General features: G+C 38.8%; 1 protein-coding gene across 1 annotated transcript; it reads left to right on the forward strand.

Annotated features, from left to right (window-relative positions):
• The first annotated feature begins 6,655 nt into the window (after nt 1-6,655).
• LOC104519220 (ras-related GTP-binding protein D) lies at nt 6,656-19,818 on the forward strand. Its single transcript, XM_010174746.1, has 6 exons — nt 6,656-6,946; nt 7,333-7,532; nt 8,502-8,616; nt 14,440-14,582; nt 16,406-16,554; nt 18,498-19,818. The coding sequence occupies exons 1-6, from the start codon at nt 6,704-6,706 to the stop codon at nt 18,647-18,649; spliced, it is 1,002 nt and encodes a 333-aa protein (XP_010173048.1). The 5' UTR covers nt 6,656-6,703; the 3' UTR covers nt 18,650-19,818.
• Nucleotides 19,819-20,477: the final 659 nt, after the last annotated feature.

The following is a 20,477-nucleotide window of genomic DNA, read 5'->3' on the forward strand; positions in this document are numbered from 1 at the left end:
GGGGTGAGAGTTATTAGTGGCCACAGCCCGGTGATGTGATTTGAGTGGGCCGGGGAGGGTGTCAGGCTATAAACGGCAGCGGCAACACGCAGCTGTGTGTCCAGGGCTGCTCTGCAGCTGTGGGTGTCAGTCCCCACCGTGCAGGCTCCGCTCACTGTCTGTTGTCCGTCTGTCAGGCTGTATGAGGACCCACGTTACTCGCTGCGTATCCGTGTCGGTGGGGATGGTGATGCTAGGAAGGACACGCTTACCAGGAAAAGCAGCCTCATTCAGTAAAAAGAAGCAATGCCAGCTCAGAGCCTGTTGCTTTCATTCAGAGCCCGAATTCATTCTTCTGAGACGTATTTCACAAAGGAGCTTGGAAAACTCTCAGTGTCTCAGGATGAAAAAAGGATTGCTTTTTTATAAGAGCATAATAAAAGGCCGCATGTTTTAAGGCTACTTTGATTATTGGTGTGCAGAACCCTTTTCCTCAAAGTTCCAGTCCTACAGGCTGCTGTGGGAGGTACACATTGACTAATGCAGTTTTGGGGAGGGGGAGCTTTGAGTGTAAGCCTTCATGGTTAAAGGCTGTGGGAATGCTAGGGTATAAGAGCTGTAGCAGAGACTGATTGAAAGTCTTATTGAAACTGCCAAAGAATTGTGTTTATTTTGATGCAAAGAGAATACATTTTAGCATATTTCTTTAGTGCTAAACTAACTTAGCATTTTCGTTAGAGAAGTAATCCATGTTCTGTCCTCAGAGGAATTTATTTGGATATTTTTCAATAGGAACTTTGTTAGACTGCCAAGAATTTCAACTGTTTCTTCATAAAAACCCCAGAATATTGTACTTAACAGAAACAAACCTTGACATCCTGAATAGCAGGAGAAGACAGTCTGTGCAGAGACCTTTTTTACACAGGATTAAAACAAAGGTCCATTTTAACAGTCGAGATCCCCTGGCTTTCTGTTTCAGTTCTCTGGAGGAAGAGACAGAGCATCTGTAATGGAGGGGGCTGGGATTTGGGTCTGTGTTTTGAGTATTTAACACTAGGCTGCAGGGCAAGGGGCCTTTCCTTTTCCCAGTTTTTGTCCTCTCTCTTCCTGGATCTGTACAGTAAGTAGTCCAAAATTCAATGTCGCAGCCTCCACTTTTCTACAAAGAAAGAGTGGAAAGGGCAATATAAGGAGAACAGCTTTAATTTGTGGCTGTTGAAAGTGAAGGGAGAAGCCAGGCTTAAAAGTAAAAACATAATTTGTGCTTGTAGGCATACAGGAGATTTCAAAACTTCATACTGGTCGTCTCTCTCCCCATACTGGTTTCTTGTCTCCAACGTGAATGCTGAAACCACGGCTCTCGTCCTCTTCCTAATTTTTCTACTTTACACAGGGAGTCATATTCAGAGACCTTAAAGCACTTACTTTACATAAAGTCTACTCATATTTTTGATATATGCAATTAAAAAGTATTTAGAAGCAGGGAAACCCTCCGCAGAGTGTCCAAGGAAGTAGCTTTAAGCCATATCATTGCAGAGTGCCGCACTTGTGGCAGATTGGAACCAGGTCTTCTGGTTCTGAGTCTTTTCTTTAGCCACAAGAATTTCCTTCCACCAGGCATTTCTGCAATGTTTATGAACCCACAGTAGCTGAACAGCTCTCTTCATTGCATATAAGCTTTTTCTGTTAACTCTTTAGGCTCAGGACATCTGTTAGCATTTAAGATGTTCATTGTATGTGTTTTTGTTGTCTTGACAGCACTCCAAAGTGCTGCAGATATCACAGTCACAGGAGTACTGGAAATGCTACAAGATCAATGGGCTTGAAGGTACCTGAGTGGAAGGTTTGGGACTGCTAATTCCCCTTTACACAAAAAAGGTTAAAACTTAAAAATAACACAGTTATATCAGTGGGCAAAAAAGTAAGTCATTATTAGCTGTATTAGTTTAAAACTAGACCCAGAGGCTTTTTACCTTATGGATGGTAACAAGAGCAAATTGAGCAGATGAACTGCAGTGCTTTATTTTGAATTTTGAAAACTGATGAGATCTACAAATACACCTTCCAGTGTGGCACATACCTATGAAGCACTGTCACCTGCTTTGACAATTCATTGCACTTGATGTTGAATTCAGGATGGGCTTCAAAAATTATTTTAGTTATCAGTGAATATCTCTAATAGTGTGAAGGAGCTGTTGGAGTGTTCGTTGTGTGCTTTGCATCCTGGTGAGACAGGTCAGGATTGCCATGTGCAGTTCTTGATTAACTCCTCAGAACTGGGCTCTTGTGCCTGTTGCAACACATGCAAATTGCGTTCCATAAGCAAGGACACAGCTGCAATTACAGAAATTTTGTAAGGAATTGAGTGCTTCTCTGTGAGGAAAGTGCTTTTGGTTTTGTTAAGTTTAATATGTCAAAACTTGAAAGGATATGGCCTCTAACCAGCAGGACTTCTGTTCTTTATGGCTGCTTAGGAAAGTTGAAACATGGAGGTATGTATGTTGGTACACATTAGAAACTGGCATTTTATAACATTTACTCTTTGCAAAAGTGGATGAAGCAGGAAACGTGTTGTATCTCACAATAGGGAAAATTATCTTTGCCGTTACAGAACACAGAAGAGTTTAGTGTGTCTCTTAGGCATGTTATGATCTCACTCAGTAACCTAGTCTGGGAAGTTGCAGTGATACATCTGCTGGCATTTCTGTGGCAAATTAAAGAAGGAGTTGTCATGTACTCTGCAAAGGAATGTGGGCAGGCAGCACATCGTCCAATTCCTTTACATATAAGGTAATCTCTTAACTCTCTCAGAGGAAAGTGCTATAGCAGCCTTGCTATCTAGTCAGGTTGGGATGATACTCATTTACATTTCCCTGTCTTTGAACTGGCAGGATTTCAGAAGCTAGATAACAGTCTTACTAGCAGGAGAGCTGGTGTTCATTCTTCTCATCGGTAACTGTTTGCACTTTCAACTGTATTTTTTTTTTTAGTATGGCTTTAATATAAAGCAATTTCTTTCTAGGAAATGTTAGAGTCCATAAAAATCTAACAGCCTGGAATAATTTAATAATACAACAACAATGTAAAACCCCAAGTTACTTAAAATACTTTTTTAGATGCATGTGAAGTTTTTAACTTATTTCTTAAAGAAGATGGAGTTATGTAGGTAGCCTGTCTTCCAGTCGTCACCGATCAGAACCTTGGAAACTGCTGTCCACCTTCAATCAAATTTGAACAAAGGATGTCTCAAAGATGATTAAGTTCCCACAAGTTTAATGAAAATTGGCATTCAGAAAAGAGGAGAGACCCAAATGAAAGTGTCCTCAGAGGGACAGGCGAGGGGATGTGTGTGTTCTCTGTGGCAGCAGCTGACACGCCGGTGTACACGTGTGTACAGCCTGGCCAACCGGCGCGTATTGGGCTCCAGGTCAGCCACATTGTGTCATATCTGTTATTTGGAGGATATGTCATAAGACATAAAGGAGGAAGTTGGTGTTACTGTGGTGGGGAGAGGAAGGGGACACAAAGTACAAATCCATAGTAAATTAGACTTCGTAAGTTCCGTTGCATACCAAGCAAATGGGAGGTTTTTTTAATTTTTTGAAGCAGGCAATAAAGCTTCAACCAGAAGACTGTTCTTTACATGCCTTTATAAAGTATTTTATTCAAACTAGTTCTTGTAAAGCTCTGAATAAATTGTTTTCCCTTCTGATGGCCAAAATGGAAATTGCATGATGTATGGATATATGCACATTAATAAAATTGTGATTGTACATTTGGCAGCTGTGGAAACCGTGTGTGTTAATGAAGAGAGTGGAGTGGAGGAAGCACAGTTAAATCCTGTACCTTTGGTTTGCTTTATTGACAAGACTGTACCCCCAAAACGTAAAATATTGTTCTGTCATCCTAGAGCAGACGTTTATTATTCCTCTATAGGTGTGAAGTATTGTAGGCACATGTTTCTTGCAGCCACAGGAGGGTACTATCACTGTTAAGGTTGACAGGAAGAACAGAGCAGCGTGCTGACTGCAGTTTATTACTTCCTGAATTCGTTGTCAGTGGATCAGCAGAAGCTGGACGTTGCTGTGTTAGGAGGATGAGATTCCTATGGAGTTACCTGTCTGTCACTCTTCTGCTTGGAGGAGTTTCACCTGCACGCTGCTCCAGCCTGGCAGTGTTTCACGTGTGATTAATTGATAAAAGCACAGTAAGTGGTAGTACCTGTCAGGGCCTTTCAAATGTGTTTAAAACGGATCGGATCCCACCGATAATGCGTTTTCAACTCCATGTCAATCAGTTGCTGTGGAGACAGGGGCCCACGCTGAGTGGCATAACTGCTCACGAGCCAGTAGATGGTGCCAAGGGAGGTTTTATGCCAATACTGCAAGACCTTCAGCTGAGAAGCCCTAAGTTTGGGTAACTGAAGCTCAGGAGACACAAACAGACTGAACAAGGTTCTGTGTCCTCCTGGCAGGCACATCCTGCTCTTGTGTTTCTGGAAGTTGTGAGAGAGGCTTGAGGAACACAAGAAGATGGATGTGATCACCATCCCTGGGTGCAAAACTTGCTGCAAGACAAAGGATTCCTTCAGGCTTTCTATGTTTTTCAGCCCAGAAGGCTATGCAATAAATTGACAGGTTCAAATTGTTGTTGCTGAGGTTTCTTGGTTTGGATTTTCATACTTTTGGAGAAAAGTTAAACACTTAAAGTATGCAGGGCATATGCAGGGAGGATGCGTATGAACAAATGTGTGCCACTTTTTGCAATTCAAAATTTATCCCAACAGAAAAAGACAAAGAAATGCAATTATGTTGTGCTCTGAATAATATTGGATAGTCTGTACTGTACAGTGCGTGGGAGAAGGTCTGTGTGATAGTTTAACTTAGCTGGCAGCCAAACAGGACACAGCCACTCGCAGCCTCCCCTTCCCTCCTCCCAGGAAATTGGGGAGAGAATTGGGGGGGTAAAGGTGAGGAGACTTGTAGGTTGAGATAAGAACAATTTAATAACTAGAGTAGAATTACATATAGAATAAATATTTAGAATTAAAATAATAAGAATTAATATTTAGAATTAAAATAATAAGAATAATAAGAGTAATAATGATAACAACTACATATATATGAGTGATGCAGAGTACAGCTGCTCACCACCCGCTGATAACGATCCCAGAGGAGTGAAAAGGAACCCCAAAAACCAAAATCTCAAGCCTGAGCGATTCCTGAGAGAATCCCCTGCCTTTCTGGTCAGCCCCAGTTAATACACAAAACATGATGTAATATGCTATGGAATATCTTATTGGCATTTCCAGCTGTCAATTCTGGGTTTTACTGACTGCTACGCTTTTCTTCTCCACCCTTCCCTTCCAGTCCTTGGAAACTGCCCAAGCACAGTGTCCTTGTAGTTATCAACATTTCTCCTCATAACAATCCTCACTGAAGCCAAAACACAGTGCTTTCTAGCTACTAAGAAGAAAATTAACCCTATCCTAGCAAAAACCAGGACAGTCTGCCTGACAGCTAGTGTGTTTAGCCTGTTCTCTGATCAGTAATTTAAACCTGGCCACTGTGTGTGCTCTGAGCCTTACTCTGCAGATTCGGCCTTAACAACTCAAGTTTATTGCGTTGCTTGTGTTTGATGCTGCAGACAGGGTATCACAGAGGTGTTTGAAAGCTTTTTACATCTATGTGCAGTACTGTTTTCAGCTCAGACATTTCAAAGTTACAGGCCAACTAAATGAAGCAATTGAGACTGTTGTAGCTGTTTTGATTAGAGACACCTGAAACTGAAGTTGCCGTGCTTACAGGTGTGGATAGCTGTGCATCCATGTGCTTACAGATATAACAGTATAGTTTGCTCCCATAACTACATTTATGCTAATATAAATGCATCAGCACTAGAAAATGTTCTGGTTTAGTGCTACCAGTTTCAAACTGGGGCAGGTAACACAATGAAATCACTGTGTTCCCAGGCCTTTGTTTTGCAAATAGGCAAATAATGCTGTAATCTTATTTACCGGTTAACAAACTTTTACAGATTGTAACACAAATTATTTAATAGCAGGTGGAATCCCAACTACCTTAGAAAAGGACTCCTTGTGAGCTTAGTACTGCGTTGTCAGTCCCAGCATAGAGGAATTATTTGCCTGCTGAGTTGTCCTCTTTCTATAGCTCCTGGGATGTGTGATTTTATTTATTTATTTATTTTAGAGGAAGGAAGCCCTCATGTAGCCTTAGGAAGATCACACAGGTATAACTAACAGAAACTTACTCCTCTCTTCCAGCAGTGTGATGTATCAGTTGACAAGGGTATTTACCAGACTATATTCTATTGAAGTCAGGTTAGAATGTGTGGTACAGTGTTCATTAAAGCAAAATTAGGTATTTTAGGGTGTCTATCTGTGATAACACATTTTTCACATACAGACTGAGCGATCAAACCTTCTACAGTCTCTGCCTTACAGGTGAGAAGTAGGTTTTCTGATAGTATACAGGGGGCAAATAATTCAAGTTAAAGTGCCTGTAGCACTGCTTCCCTAAGCTTAAAAGTTGGTAGCATTTGCATAAATCCAAGTAAAAATAAAATAAATAAATGTCAAATGCATGTTATCTGGCAATTACTAATTATATTGCCATAGTATATTACTTTTCTTCTTGTGTGATTTTATTCAGTTTTGGATTTCAATGATCCCTTCAGTACTGAAGTTAAGCCAAGAATCCTGCTCATGGGATTGAGAAGAAGTGGAAAATCTTCCATTCAGAAAGTTGTCTTTCACAAAATGTCGCCGAATGAGACTCTCTTCTTGGAGAGCACAAACAAGATCTGCAGAGAGGATGTTTCCAACAGCTCCTTTGTCAACTTTCAGATATGGGATTTTCCTGGACAAATTGACTTCTTTGACCCTACGTTTGACTATGAGATGATTTTCAGAGGCACTGGAGCACTGATATTTGTTATTGATTCTCAGGTAAAAAAGGGGGTTTAAGCTACCTTTTTCTTTTCTTCCTTCAGCAATAGACAAATGAGTTGAAAAGCACAGATTTTTTCAAGGCAAATAAATAATTTATGTCACAAACACCCATTAAAAGAAAGTCATTAAAACTTGAAGAGCTGTTTGGTTATTTTTAATCTGTCTCTGCAGTATGTTCAAAGGCAAGGTTTTTGTTCAGACTCCTAAGTGCTGACAGCATGAGATTGGTGCACATGCTGGATGTAGGCTCAGGCTTCTTGCAAGAAATAAAAAAAATAAGCTGTTGTTGAGCTGTAGCATTACCTAAAAGTAAGCATTGTAAAATTTTCTATTTATTTCTAAGAACTTTCTTACAGTTGTAGCTTTTATTTTTACTTTATTAGGATGATTATATGGAAGCATTAGCTCGGCTGCATCTTACTGTGACCAGAGCCTATAAAGTGAATCCAGATATCAACTTTGAGATCTTTATCCATAAAGTGGATGGTTTGTCTGATGATCACAAGATTGAAACGCAAAGAGATATTCACCAGAGGGCAAATGATGACCTTGCAGATGCTGGATTGGAGAAGATTCACCTCAGGTGAGAAAAGCTGCTGTGCAGAGAACCCTAAAAAGGAGAGCACCTTATTTGACAGGTTACTGTTTTCTGTTCTCTTAAAGTAGCAGGCAAGAAGCTTTTGATATATGAAGGAAAACGATAATCAGAAACATTGCATTTGACCTGAGCCAAACAAAGTATGTTATTTCTGATTGCTGTCTTGGTGGAAAAGATGGAGAGGGGATGTCCTTAAAAACAGATGACAAATATGCCAGAGTCCTACCAGTTTTTTTCTGCAGCTGCTGTCTTGAAATAAGTTGCTTGAACAGTGGCAGCAACCAGTAGAGCTCCAGCCAGTAGAGTGTATATGCCACCTACGTCACTTTTGCCTTCTTTGAAACCTCTTTGCCTCACAGTCCCCTCCCAGTCACTAGTCCTCACTGCTGTAGCCTACTTGGAGCCATCTGGGAAGATGGGTACTGTGTCTTTGCTGATAAAGTAGTTTGTTGTAGCAGATAATGAAAAATAGTGGACTTCTGCAAACTGGGAACTAGAGGACATCAAGTTGTTGTGTCTTTCTTAGCACTTAAAGCCGAGTACAAATATATTAAAAAGAGAGACCTTCTCTGTGAACATGCCAGCTCTTTAGAGCTCTTAAAAACTTGGCTGCATCATTGCACCGATAAACGGGTCCACAGCTTTCAAAAAGTAGACCACAACAGACATACTCAGTAATATTCCTTTCCTGCAATTTGAAAAATATTTTTGTAAGAATACCAAGCTGCGTGTTCCATCATGAAGTTCTACATCTCTGCAGTGTCTAGGTGGTTTTTTTGTATAGAAATGAAGTCCTATTCTTCAGTTGTAGCATGTGACTTTTGATCATGAGGGGTAATTGCATAAGTGTAGGCACTTGCTGTTTGACAATATTTCATTTCACTCATATTATGAAAGGTACATCATGTTCGCAGTATGTGGCTAAAAGGAAAATGTGGTGACGTTTTTTTCCAGCTTTTATCTGACAAGCATATATGATCATTCTATATTTGAAGCATTTAGCAAAGTGGTACAGAAACTGATTCCACAGCTCCCAACACTGGAAAACCTGCTTAACATCTTTATTTCAGTAAGTACTTGTTATATACTTTGTCTGTAGATCAGCTATGTCCAACATGCATGTTCAGATACTCTGTTCGGTGCCTCCTGAGAGATTACGAGTAATGTGAACTCTCAGAGAAATTATCAAAACTTAGTTGAAATGCACCCACATGCAGCTTGGCCTCACCTCTCTGTCTATTAAACAGTGTTGCTGAGCTGCTGAGATACTCACAGCATTTCCTGAATCACATAAAGTAGGTTAGCAGCCATCACTTTTATGCTCCTACATAAATCTGAATGTTGCAAAGGTCTGTGCTGCATGCATTTGTTTAAACTGTAAAATTTGTGTAAATAAATTTGTAAAGGAATATCATCTAGTCTAACCTCTTATGTAGAGCTTCCTCAAGTTAATTCTAGTTTGTATTGCAGTTTGACCCGCTTAAGAAAATCTTCTCTTGTCTTGAAATTTTTAGAGATAGAGTCCATCACAACTTTTACAGCTTCCATAGTTACTCCTGAGGCCGATTAGAGAGCTTTGTATATCTAGTGGCTTGTTACCACTGTGGAGGTAATTGCTTGCTCCACTGTTGCTCTATGTGTGGTCCCTTCCTCTCCTTTGTTCTGGTTCTGATGCTCACCTGTTCCCTCATGGAGTCACTATGACATACATTAATGCACTGTTTAATAGTTAAAAGCAGGTCATGGAGGAGTCCAGCATACTCTTGTTTTGGCACAAGATAAAAGATGGGAACGTGTGGCCATGAGCAAAGGGGAACACAGTGAGTAGGTTGTGAAAAGGGAGAACTCTTCATTTTGGTGGTTGTTAAGTTAGGTCATAGTGGCTCCTGAAACTGCACCCTTTCTCGCAATACTCTAATTTTGCACCTTGCATCTAGCATTAATTTGTCAAGCTTCAATTTCCAAGCAAGCTATTTTGTTGTGCCTTTTCATGATTTTGAAGTAATGAAATTATTTAATATCATTCAACAGCCTGTAAAATAAAATTAGACTTCACACTTTCTCAGTGTAGGATGTGAAAATGAAGAGAGAAAAAAGTTGGATCTGAAAGGGCTGAAAGGGAGAGCTAGGATTAGAGGAAGATCTTTTCAAAACTTACCCCCTTACTATTAAACAGCAAACAATGCTATTTTTTAATGAATGGTTTGCTACAAAGATCTGTTTCTACGAAGATGGCTGGACTCTATACCAGTTATCATCCAGTCTTGAACTCCATTTAGGGCAGAAAGGTAATGAAGGAGTGATGACAACAGTTCTGGAGCAATTGGATATTGAATATGCTACACAGTCTTAAAGAGAAAGCTCTCTGAATGATAGTCCTCCTTGTGCCAGGGTCACCCCAGTCACTCAGACTGTGAGTCAGATCTCTGTATGGGGTCTCCTCACTGGTTGGAGTTGGTGAAAAATTCCTGCCAAACCACCAGATACATCGAGAGCAAGCTTTCCTGAATGACTGATGACAGTTGCTTGTGCGTGTCTGGAACACCCAGAAGGCAGCTCCAATAATATCTAGAATATAAAATGTAATTTATAAGGAAGAAGAAGTCTTTTAAATTAAGCCCAGAAAAGTGAGAGAGGTACGCTGTTTCTGCTATTCAATAGGGGAAACAGTCTCAGGCTGTTTCTTAGCTCCAAATAGAGCAAAATGCAGTTGGTTAATGACCTAGAGCTGCATCACTGTGTCCTTAGCATGCTTCCTGCCTGTGTTTACAAGTATCCTCTCTCTGTAGAGAGGAGTCTCAGAATGACTGTTTGCAATCACAGGAAGACTAAACAGCATTCTCCAACACAGAATTAGTTAGCGGGTGCCTCTTTACTTTAGCAACTTAGTGACAACAAATCTTGACATGGATTTTGGTCATGCCTTACCTCAGAAAGCTAGTGTGCTGGGTATCAGTGTGGGTGTGTTGGTGTTCTAGTTTGGGTTTTGCAGCAATATTCATAAGGATCTGCTTTCATTTATGCCATGAAGACTTCCAACATGAAAAACTGGTGATTACAAAAATAGATCTGTGATCACTCTGAAGTTCACAGCAGGTTTTTGCCTAACTTTATAGTGCCACAGTGTGTTAGCTTGTACGTTTGAGAAACCATCAGTGTGATAATACTGCTTCTACATTCTTTAATGTAACTGCTTGTAAACATAAAATAACCATTGGTTTGGCATTCAAAATCCATATAAATCCTACCTGGCTAACACTCTTAATCAGCTTCATATAGAAGGATGTCTGGTTTTTAATTACCATGTCCTTACCAAGCAATGAAGTTGTGTGATGCAAATATGTGGGGTTTCATTTTAGGGTTGTTGGAGGTTTTTCAAGGGATGTTAAAAAGTATGTGTTAAAAACAATCAATGAGTTACCATGGTAAAAATAAAATTAAGTGGAGTTTTGTTTATTTAATGAATTAAATTTCATAATCTGTAAATTCAAATATAGTATTTAAAATTAAAATTCATTTGCTAAATCTGCTGTTTGCTGCAAGTTCTGTTTAAAGAACTGTCCAAAATGCGGTCCTAACTCTAAGTGACTGGTGATATCCTGGAAGTTCCTTTAAAAATTACTCTTTTTAGGGCGAAATTCTGGCTTACTTTTCATACTTTCAGAAAGGAAAAAGATAGGCCTGTTTACCTAACCTGGGAATTAGAGTAATACTACCAGTTTTACTGAACCCATTCCATTTAAAGAATAGAAACTGTCTTCTACTTTTATCAAGCCCAATGTAGTTAAAAAACGTGGTTTGAATTTCAACTACCTCATGGTTTTTACCTATACAAAATAAAATCTCATATATTCGTTGCAGAATATTTTTTGCAATGATTCTCTTGTTCAGATTAGCCGTGGAATACTCTCACATTGATTCAGAGTGCATGATAGAGCTTTTAGTGAATATTGCATCATCTTTGCAGACTGTAGGGTTGTGTCAGAGATGACTATTGCTTATTGTGGCCCTGCTGTCATTGACATCAATGGCAGCATTTCATTCAGTTGCATAAGACAGCTCTTGGCCTGTTTCCCTCATAAGGAACCCTCCCTCTCTGGTAACAGAAGCAGTTGATTTCTTATTGTAATTTTTCCTGTCTGAGTGTTAATAATATAATGTCTCTTTGAATAGTATTTTTTATTTCATTTTCTTTATGACTTGTAATTATTGCGTGTACTGGTATTTTTTCCCCTTGAGCAATTTAATCATAAATGTTCTGTCCAGTCCTTTGCTTTTTCTGTAAAAGCTGTGCTAAAACCCTGGCAAATGAAATCTGTGAAGTCATGTGAGTACAATTTAGGTTACTATTCCTGGCAGTCCATCCTACTCTTTCACTGAGGTTTCTGTCACCGTAGAAAGTTCAACAGAAGCAAATATGTGCCAGTTTCTCAGCAGGTCCTACCACAATGTCTTAGTTTCAACTGAAAACGAGCATGGTTAAGTTAAGACACCAAGCTCTGCCCTTATCTGCACGCATAACCACTGGCATGGCAAACATCTCAAGAGGAAAACCTTTTAAACTGTCACTGCAAGTACAGATAGGCTGCAGCAGTTGGAGTTCTGAAATGGAAAAATTACTTCTCATTTTTAAATGTTGTTATATTGTCACTGGCATCTTAATAATTTAAGGTACATCTTACCTGTACACCTGAAATTATCTATATAATACAATTTTTTTATAATCAACTCCTCATGAATGACACTACAGGGCTCACAGTCCAACTTCTTTTTTCTAAAATGACTTGTATTTTCAAATATATATTTTGGCAATAAAATATGGCTGTATACTTAAATGATATTTACAGGTGAATCTTGTGATTATCTTGTGATTAATCTTATTTGACAGCATCTGTTGAGTTATGTGAGGTGCTGTCAGAATTTTTATTTAAAAATTAAAATTACAGAAGTGTCACATATGGCCAGAATAACCAAAATAAATATGCATATATTTTTGTTCTCGGTGCCCAAAGAACATAGACTTACAGAGTCATGTAGGCTGAAAGGGACCTTTAGAGGTCAGCTCCTGCTCAGAGTCAGACCAGTCAGAGCAGGTTGCTCATGGCTGGGTGCAGTCCAGCCTTGTGTATTTCCAAGGATGGAAACTCTACAGCCTCTCAGCTCAGCATGCTCTCAGTGCTTCACCATTCTCATGTTATTTTTTTTTTCTTGTATCAAGTCAGAACTCCAGCTTGTGCTTTTTGCCTCGTCTTTCAACACTGTAGCTCTCTGAGAAGAGCCTGGCTCTGTCTTCTGTGCATCCTTACATTAGGTATTTGTAGATAGGAACGAGCCTTCTCTTCTTCAGGCTGAATAAACCCGGTTTTCTGAGACTCTCCTGGTACATTGTATGCTTCAGCCCATGTTCCTAAGGTATCCACAGTGTATACTTTTTTTAAAGTATCTATTAATGAATTACTGAAATGTGCTACTCATAGAGTCTCTTCCGTAATGGAAGAAATTCACCTCTGTACTCTGATACTATTGATGGGTGTTTCCAGCCTTAGTCGTGTGTGTGATGGTGGCAGAATTAAGCTTCTTCAAGAAGAAAATGCCAAAAATATTGCTGGACACTGTTCAACAGCATACCCAGGGTTAAAATTTTTCTACCTATTTGGGGAAATTTGGAAAGTGTGAGGGTCACTTTAGTCTCTTAACTATGTGTTAAATAGTTGACTTAGGAAAGAAGAAGAAGAAGAAGTTCTGTAACTACAAAGGAAGCTGAAGCTATTAAAACTTGTTAGGGGTTTTCAGTGTGTTTTTTGGTAGTTGCAAAACTGCTGTGGCAGCAGTCCCAAACCATATTAAAAAGGGAAGCCCATATATGGATAAAATTCGATTTGATGGGAGAAAGTTGTTTCTCTTCCTTGTATAGGTGGATTCTGAAGACTATTTTATAGCTTGAGCTTTAGCAATACTGGGAAATTGCACTTTGTGTTCATGCTGGGACAGTTGCCCAGGTGCAATCCCTTGATGTCAGCAAGCAAAGCTACTGTTTTCAGTTAAACAGTACACATTTTTTTCCTCTTTTTTATTTCCCCCCCCAGGAAGTAGAAGCTTATGGCAGTTTACTTATCTATGCAAAGAGTATGAGGTAGCATTCCTGGCTAGCCTCTAAGAGCTGCAAATACGATGCATCTCCAGTATGGAGAGAGTCTTAATCAGCTTGGCAGGATGACAGGAACATAGCTGTCATCACATTAGCAAGCCTTGGCATTGTAAACATGGTTTTAACCACCAGTGCTACATGAAAACTGAAAGAGCACCATCAAAACACTAGTCTTTCTCTTGTGATCCTAAAAGAAGTTCTAAGGAGCCGGACAGTAAAACAGCTTCAGACTCCAATGAGACAATTTCTCAATTTCCTTGAGAAGTTAGTTCCTGAACACTACTGCCTTCTTTGTCCATTAGCTTTTTATTTTCCTTGTTTCTACCTTCTTGCATGTCCAGCTAGAATAACTTTAAATTACAGCTCTCTTTTTATGTCTGTTGTTACAATCAAAAACTCAAAAGCTTGTGCTTGGAAGATCCCCACCACCCCCCGACATTTTCCACTGAAAATAAATGTAATCTCTCCAGATGTTTTCCAGACAGGTGAAGTTTGGAAGTCTAACTTGGCGTTATGGCTGCTCAGAGGCAGAAACTGTTGGAAGGTGTGTGAGCGTGAAGATTTGCTACAAATACAACAGTGCTGTATGGACAGTTCTTTCAAAATGAGCTTGATTGCAGTTTAACTTCCACTTCTTCAGCCTAGCTTCTTGTATAACAAGTAGAGGAACAAAAAAAGCTTGGTATTAATTTGGAGACATGGCTTCCATTTTATTTTGTTTTTCTTTCTTTTTTTCTTAAATAGAATTCTGGGATTGAAAAAGCATTTTTATTTGATGTAGTCAGTAAGATCTATATTGCAACAGACAGCACTCCAGTGGATATGCAAACTTATGAGCTCTGCTGTGATATGATAGATGTTGTGATTGACATTTCTTGTATATATGGGTAAGTAAATTGTTAATGTTTTTCATAAAACTGTGTACCTAGAATCTGAATGTCCTCAAAATTAGAATGATGTGGGTATAAACCATAATGAGAATGTGTAATTTGTCAGGACAGGGGAGAAGGAGGAAATGGCAGACCCCTGAGGTACAGATCCCCTGCCAGCAACAAGCACTGTTTGCTGCTCAGCCTCTTTTGTGAATACCTTCCTCTTTCTAGGCTAGTAATTTTATGTGGAGGAAGGAGTGGGAAGTAACCAGCCAAAAATAAAAGGAAACATTATCTTTTTGTTCGTCATGGATGGATGGCCTGAAGGATGCCTCCAATTTTAAAAAAAAGTGGGGCCATATTTAGCTTTGTTTACTTGAATAGCCAGTGGCCTCTACTGGCCTCAGAGAGGTGCTTCACTTTTGCTTCCATTCTCTCTTCATCCTCTTTTCTCTACATGACCTTTGTGGTTGGTTTGTTGTTTTGGTTTTTTTTTTTTGTTTCCCCTCCTTGTACATTAGCAACTGGAGATCTGGAGTAGCAAATACATCTCCTTGCAAGTTATATTTTAAATGGCTTGGCCCTTGGCCAAACGTAATGCCAGCTGTTCCTGGGAAATGCAGGGCACACTAAGAATTAGTGCATTAAGATATATAGACTTGGAGACTAAACTCCAGCATGCTTAGAGTGTGGTAGTCTTTGTTAGCCTTGCATTCCTACCCATTGATAGACTTCTTGCACTTTTGGAGAAGGTACAAGGGAGAATCCTACTGCAGATGCACACTATGCATTAGAACTTCAAAAGAACAAGAAATTGTTGGATACCTTTCTAAAATTTCTTAAGTTTGTTTATTCTACTGTGTGTTTCAGATTTTGGAGTCAGTCACTTCAGTAACTGTACAAGAACGTGTGCTTTACAGAGCTATGCAATAAAGGATGGTGATTCTGTGGCCTTTTTTTTTTTGTACAGAGAAAGATGCTTCTGTGTAGTTCAAAAGACTATGTATCTAATTATTATCTGTACAACACCACTTGTGGGGTTCTCTATAAAATGTTAGTCTGCCACTGCCTTTGTGTAACCATTTAACCAGATATTTGTTTGCCATATTTTTAGCTATAGACTAAAGACATGATACTACAATTCATTTCTTGTCCTCTGTTCCTGGAGCATCTGTGGAACTTGCTACCTTAATATGTTATTGATACTAATTTTTCTGGGAGATTGTTGATAATTACCCTTTTAACAAGGTCTGTGTGTGCAGTCAGGAATGAGGGTAAAATTACAAGATACAAAACTAATAGAGTAATCATCATGACACATCATCTGTGAAGAAGAAATCTCTTTTCCTGATACGATGTTGCAAAAACCAGCATCTCATGAGGAAAGTCTCATGATGGCTTTAACTATCAAGTCAGCTCTCACTCCTCAGGCAAGGTTACTAGATTTGGAATTATCAGTACAGATTTACTGGTTCACATGTTTTAGATAAGATCATAATATAGTGCATTAATTAAAAGAAAACAGATAACCTTGGGGTAAGTGGTTGGCAACGAATAGAGATAAAAATAAGGCTCCAGTTCAGGTACTTGGCAATCAAACAATCTGATTTCTAGACCCAGATCTAAGATTGGATGTGTGATTTGATATATTATTTAATTTCTTATGTCTTCTTAGTTTACATAGTGTGTAATTTAAAGCAGAGTCTCCCTGAAAGGTTAAAATGAAAATTTTATAAAATTTGAGATTATCTGGTGAAAGAACCAATGTGGGAGTACGTTTGTTAGCTCATCTGGTGGCTTATCTTTTCTTGTTTGTTTATTTTAATATTGTCTGTTAGACTTAAAGACGATGGTACCGGAGCTCCTTATGACAAAGAATCAATGGCAATCATAAAACTGAACAATACAACTGTCCTTTATTTAAAAGAGGTGACAAAATTCCTTGCTCTTGTTTGTTTTGTCAGAGAAGAAAGCTTTGAGAGAAAAGGTATTTTTCCCATTCCTACTATTGTATTACTTTTCCCTTATATTAGTGAGTTAGTTAATAACTGTGGTTGTCATGAGCTGATAACAGTCTCTAGCTGTGTCACAAATATTTAAGGTAAGTTCAGCTTGCTAGAGCTTACATAACATGTTTAAAGGCATGAGGTATTTGTGCTGGCATTAAGATAAGATGAAATCATAATTGTATTTGACAACTTCCAGATATGAAAGCATATGAATGTTTACATCAAGTACAGTAAAACTTCCATCTGCAACAGTAGAATGTGTCAGTTTATCTTGGCTAACATTGATTTGTACCTGTTGGCGCCAGCATACGCATTTGGAACCACTTGCATGCCATAACCAAGGGAAAATGATTGAAACTGGCAGATAGAGAGAAATATGTTCTTGCTTTTCTCATCTCTGAAAGGAGGCTTTTGAAAAGCTGCCTATTTGGGAACTAGAAGGCTTTCATATTTGTCAGTTAAAGTGCATAAAATTGCTTGCTTATTTTTCTGACCTTGGTCAAGGTCAATACTGAGATCTTAGTTCATGATCGCTCTGCTCACTGACATGATGTTCACTGAGTTACTGGTTTTAGTGAAATGCCCCGAGACCAGAACTGAGCAGTGGAAGAATGACCCATCATCTGGGCTTGTGTCCCCATCTTGTGATACTAATTCACCAGCCAGAGTTGTTGTGTGTGTGAAGGCAATACTCACACCGTGTCTGCTGGGCTGTTTGAGGGGCTATGTAGGTTTTATTTCATAGAACTTCAACTGGTTGAATTTCTCTTTAATACCTGTACTGCCTTTATTATCTATGAATGTTAGATGTGGTCACTCTTTTTTTGCTGTGAGCATAAGAAGTATTACTTTGGCATACCTGCTAAGAACATTGTTTCAGAAAAGACACCATGTTGAATAAACGCCTATTAGGGTTTGTCCACAACTGTGTCAGGTTGTTGTGTCTACACAGAATGGGACACTTAGCACTGTAGCAGTACAGTTCTGGTATTATAATGCAGATTAGCTTTTGGTGCTTGGTGACTTCCACATAATATTTTGTCTGTACTCTAGGGAGATTGAAAATAATTCCTGGAGAAAAAAAAAAAAAAGAAAGTGTAACATGGTGGATTTAAACCACTTAAAATATGTATCATCTCCTGTTAGGGAAATTGAAGTGGAAAACACTGCAGTATTTGAGTTAAGAAAGCTTACAGCATTAACCTTGAATGAGTTCATAAGCTCAGTACCAAAATTCTGAAATTGTATTGCAGTATTACACAATTTTATCACCCAGTAAGTCTTCCAATTGACTACCAAGATGGTTTCACAGCTTTTCTGTGGGATCACATTCAGCCCACTCACATGGTAATGTTATCTGCCTGTTATGTATGTATGTAAGTAATCTAACAGCATGTCTGTTTTTCAATTGCAATGTAAGATGCAGTATAGCTGGCTGTTGGTAATATTTCTATCACGTATCTATTTCAAAGCTTATGCGTTGTCAAAGAAAAGAAGATTGTTTGATTACTAGATGCAGCTTATTTTTATCACAGCTATTCTGTAAAGCAAACTTACAAAATGGCACCATATTTTATGAAAGATTTTATTTTTTCCTGTACTATACTGAGCACTTCTCCAAAGCTCTTTATTAAGTTAAGGCTTAGTTATCTGCCAATGAACTTCTATTTGTTTTCTCTTTAAGACTAATAAGTATATTTAATATTGGGTGTAGTATGAAACGATAATGCTCGCTGAGTTATTTGTACTTATCAAATGTGCTTTTGCTTAGCACAGGAAAAAAATACCTGGAAAATTGACTGATTATGACCTCCAGAGAGACAGTGTGGTACTTCACTAAATGTAGAATATAAGCATTTTTTTCATTACCTAATTTGTATAAATGTCTTTATTAATATGGAAAATATTTCTTTCTCTGTAGGATTAATAGACTACAATTTCCATTGTTTTCGAAAAGCCATACAAGAAGTATTTGAAGTGAGAATGAAAGTAGTAAGATCTCGAAAACATCAAAGCCACATGCAAAAAAATAAAAGACCCACTCCCAATGGGACACCAAGAATGCCACTGTAACTGAGGTTTTCTGGCTGTGGCAAAGCAAAGCTTTTGTGACATTGATGTGACTTCTGCATCTCATTGCACTGAGTGAAGAGGAAAACAAATGGGACTGATGTATTATATGGATTTTCCCTGAACGTTCAGAAAGCACTGTTTAAATATTTTTATCCAATCAGTTTTTTTCATATAGTGAGCACTTTGAGCAAAATGTTGTATATATAAGCACTGAGGTGAACACTTGTAAGAATTTTCTTAATATATGCTGTAAACCTTTTTCATGCCATATTAAGAAAAACCAGCTGTGACAAAAATACTGGGTACATAATTTGCACTTTTTCATGTTTTCCTTGTGGAGTTGGACTTTGATAAACTTAGTTTTTATGGTGATTTTGATGCATGGTGTCAGGTAAAGTGTATGCTGTAGTTTATTTACCTGCTACAATCAAATTGGTTAGTAAACAATTAAGAAAACTTGGTACAATGCCTTTTAAAATTTGTGACAGCTAATACCTAACATTCATACAGATCTAATTTCGTATATTTCATAGAATTTTTCAATTTGTAAACTGAAGAATAATTTTGAAGTATTGCAGCAATAAGCACCTTACCAGGGATCGTAACTGGTAGGTAAATATTAGCTTTTATAAAACAGGCTTTTGGCCAAATTTCATCTGGAGTTCTCCGTAACACTGGTCATGCCCTCTGTTGGGTCTGTTTTTATTATTTACCTCAGCAGATACCACTCAGATATCTTTCTGTAAAGATAATTGTTTTGTAAAATGGCTCTGTGTTGCACTGGTATTTTTATAAGGCTTCAGAGGAGGGAGTTGTATCTGAAAGGTTGAATTTACATTGCTAAGTTTGTTCTGAGAGCCTGCACAACTACAGTTGGTGCAGTGAAGAATCTGTATGTATTTCCACCCTGACGTTCTGATGTACTGGTAGGAAGTCCTAAAGATGTGAGCACTGGGTTCTCATTCCCTCTAATAGGGGTATGTCTGTGATTGAAATCAAGAAGAGACCATTAAAATGAGGACTGGACAATCTACTTACTGTAGTAACCAGTGTATATCACTACTTTTTATTTTAATATTGAACACAGGCAGACTTGCCACAGGATCAGCCAGGACAGCAGAGCACTCTCAAACCTAAAAAGAAGTAAAACTTACTTTCCTAGTTCTGTATTCACTGTTGTTTAATTAATGATACAAAATTACAGTTTTTAGTCAGAAGAGTAACTCTCTTTTTTTCCCAGTCCCGCTGCAAACCAATTGCATGCCCTGTCCAGTGGTGTTGTCAGCAGCTCTTGGGCATGGGAAGAGCTTGACCTGAATGGGAGGCAGCTTGCTGTACACCAGAAACAGGTAAGGGGAGCTACACCTCACTCACTCATAACTAATCTGCCCCTAGCTGAGATAGCTCTGGAGACAGAAGGGAAGATGGAATTTGAAAGTTTACTCTTAGCCTAGGCATGTGGTAAGGCATAATGCAGCATGTCTGCCAGTGAGTTAAGAGCCCCCAGTGTTTGCTGGCTTCTGTTGAACAAGGACAGGTTTAACCTGTGGTCAGCAAGTCTGAATTCAGTTGTGGTTTGAAAGCAAATGCAGAGTTTCTGTGTGCTGTGTGTTGACACATCTTGAGGTTCTGATACTATACTGAATACACAAGCTGGGAGAGCCAGTCAGCATGAATGCAAAGGCTCTCTACAGAAACATCTGCCAAAAGGGAGACCAGAGGTTTCCAAGTTCTTTACTGCTGCCTGTGCACGTGACTTACCTTTTTGGAACAAATTTGCTCTTCTGGCCTGAGTCTATTGAATATATGTGGAGTTCTTGGAAAAAGG

Source organism: Antrostomus carolinensis, unplaced genomic scaffold (assembly GCF_000700745.2).
Source record: "Antrostomus carolinensis isolate BGI_N321 unplaced genomic scaffold, ASM70074v2 scaffold1109, whole genome shotgun sequence".
Lineage (NCBI taxonomy): Eukaryota > Metazoa > Chordata > Aves > Caprimulgiformes > Caprimulgidae > Antrostomus > Antrostomus carolinensis.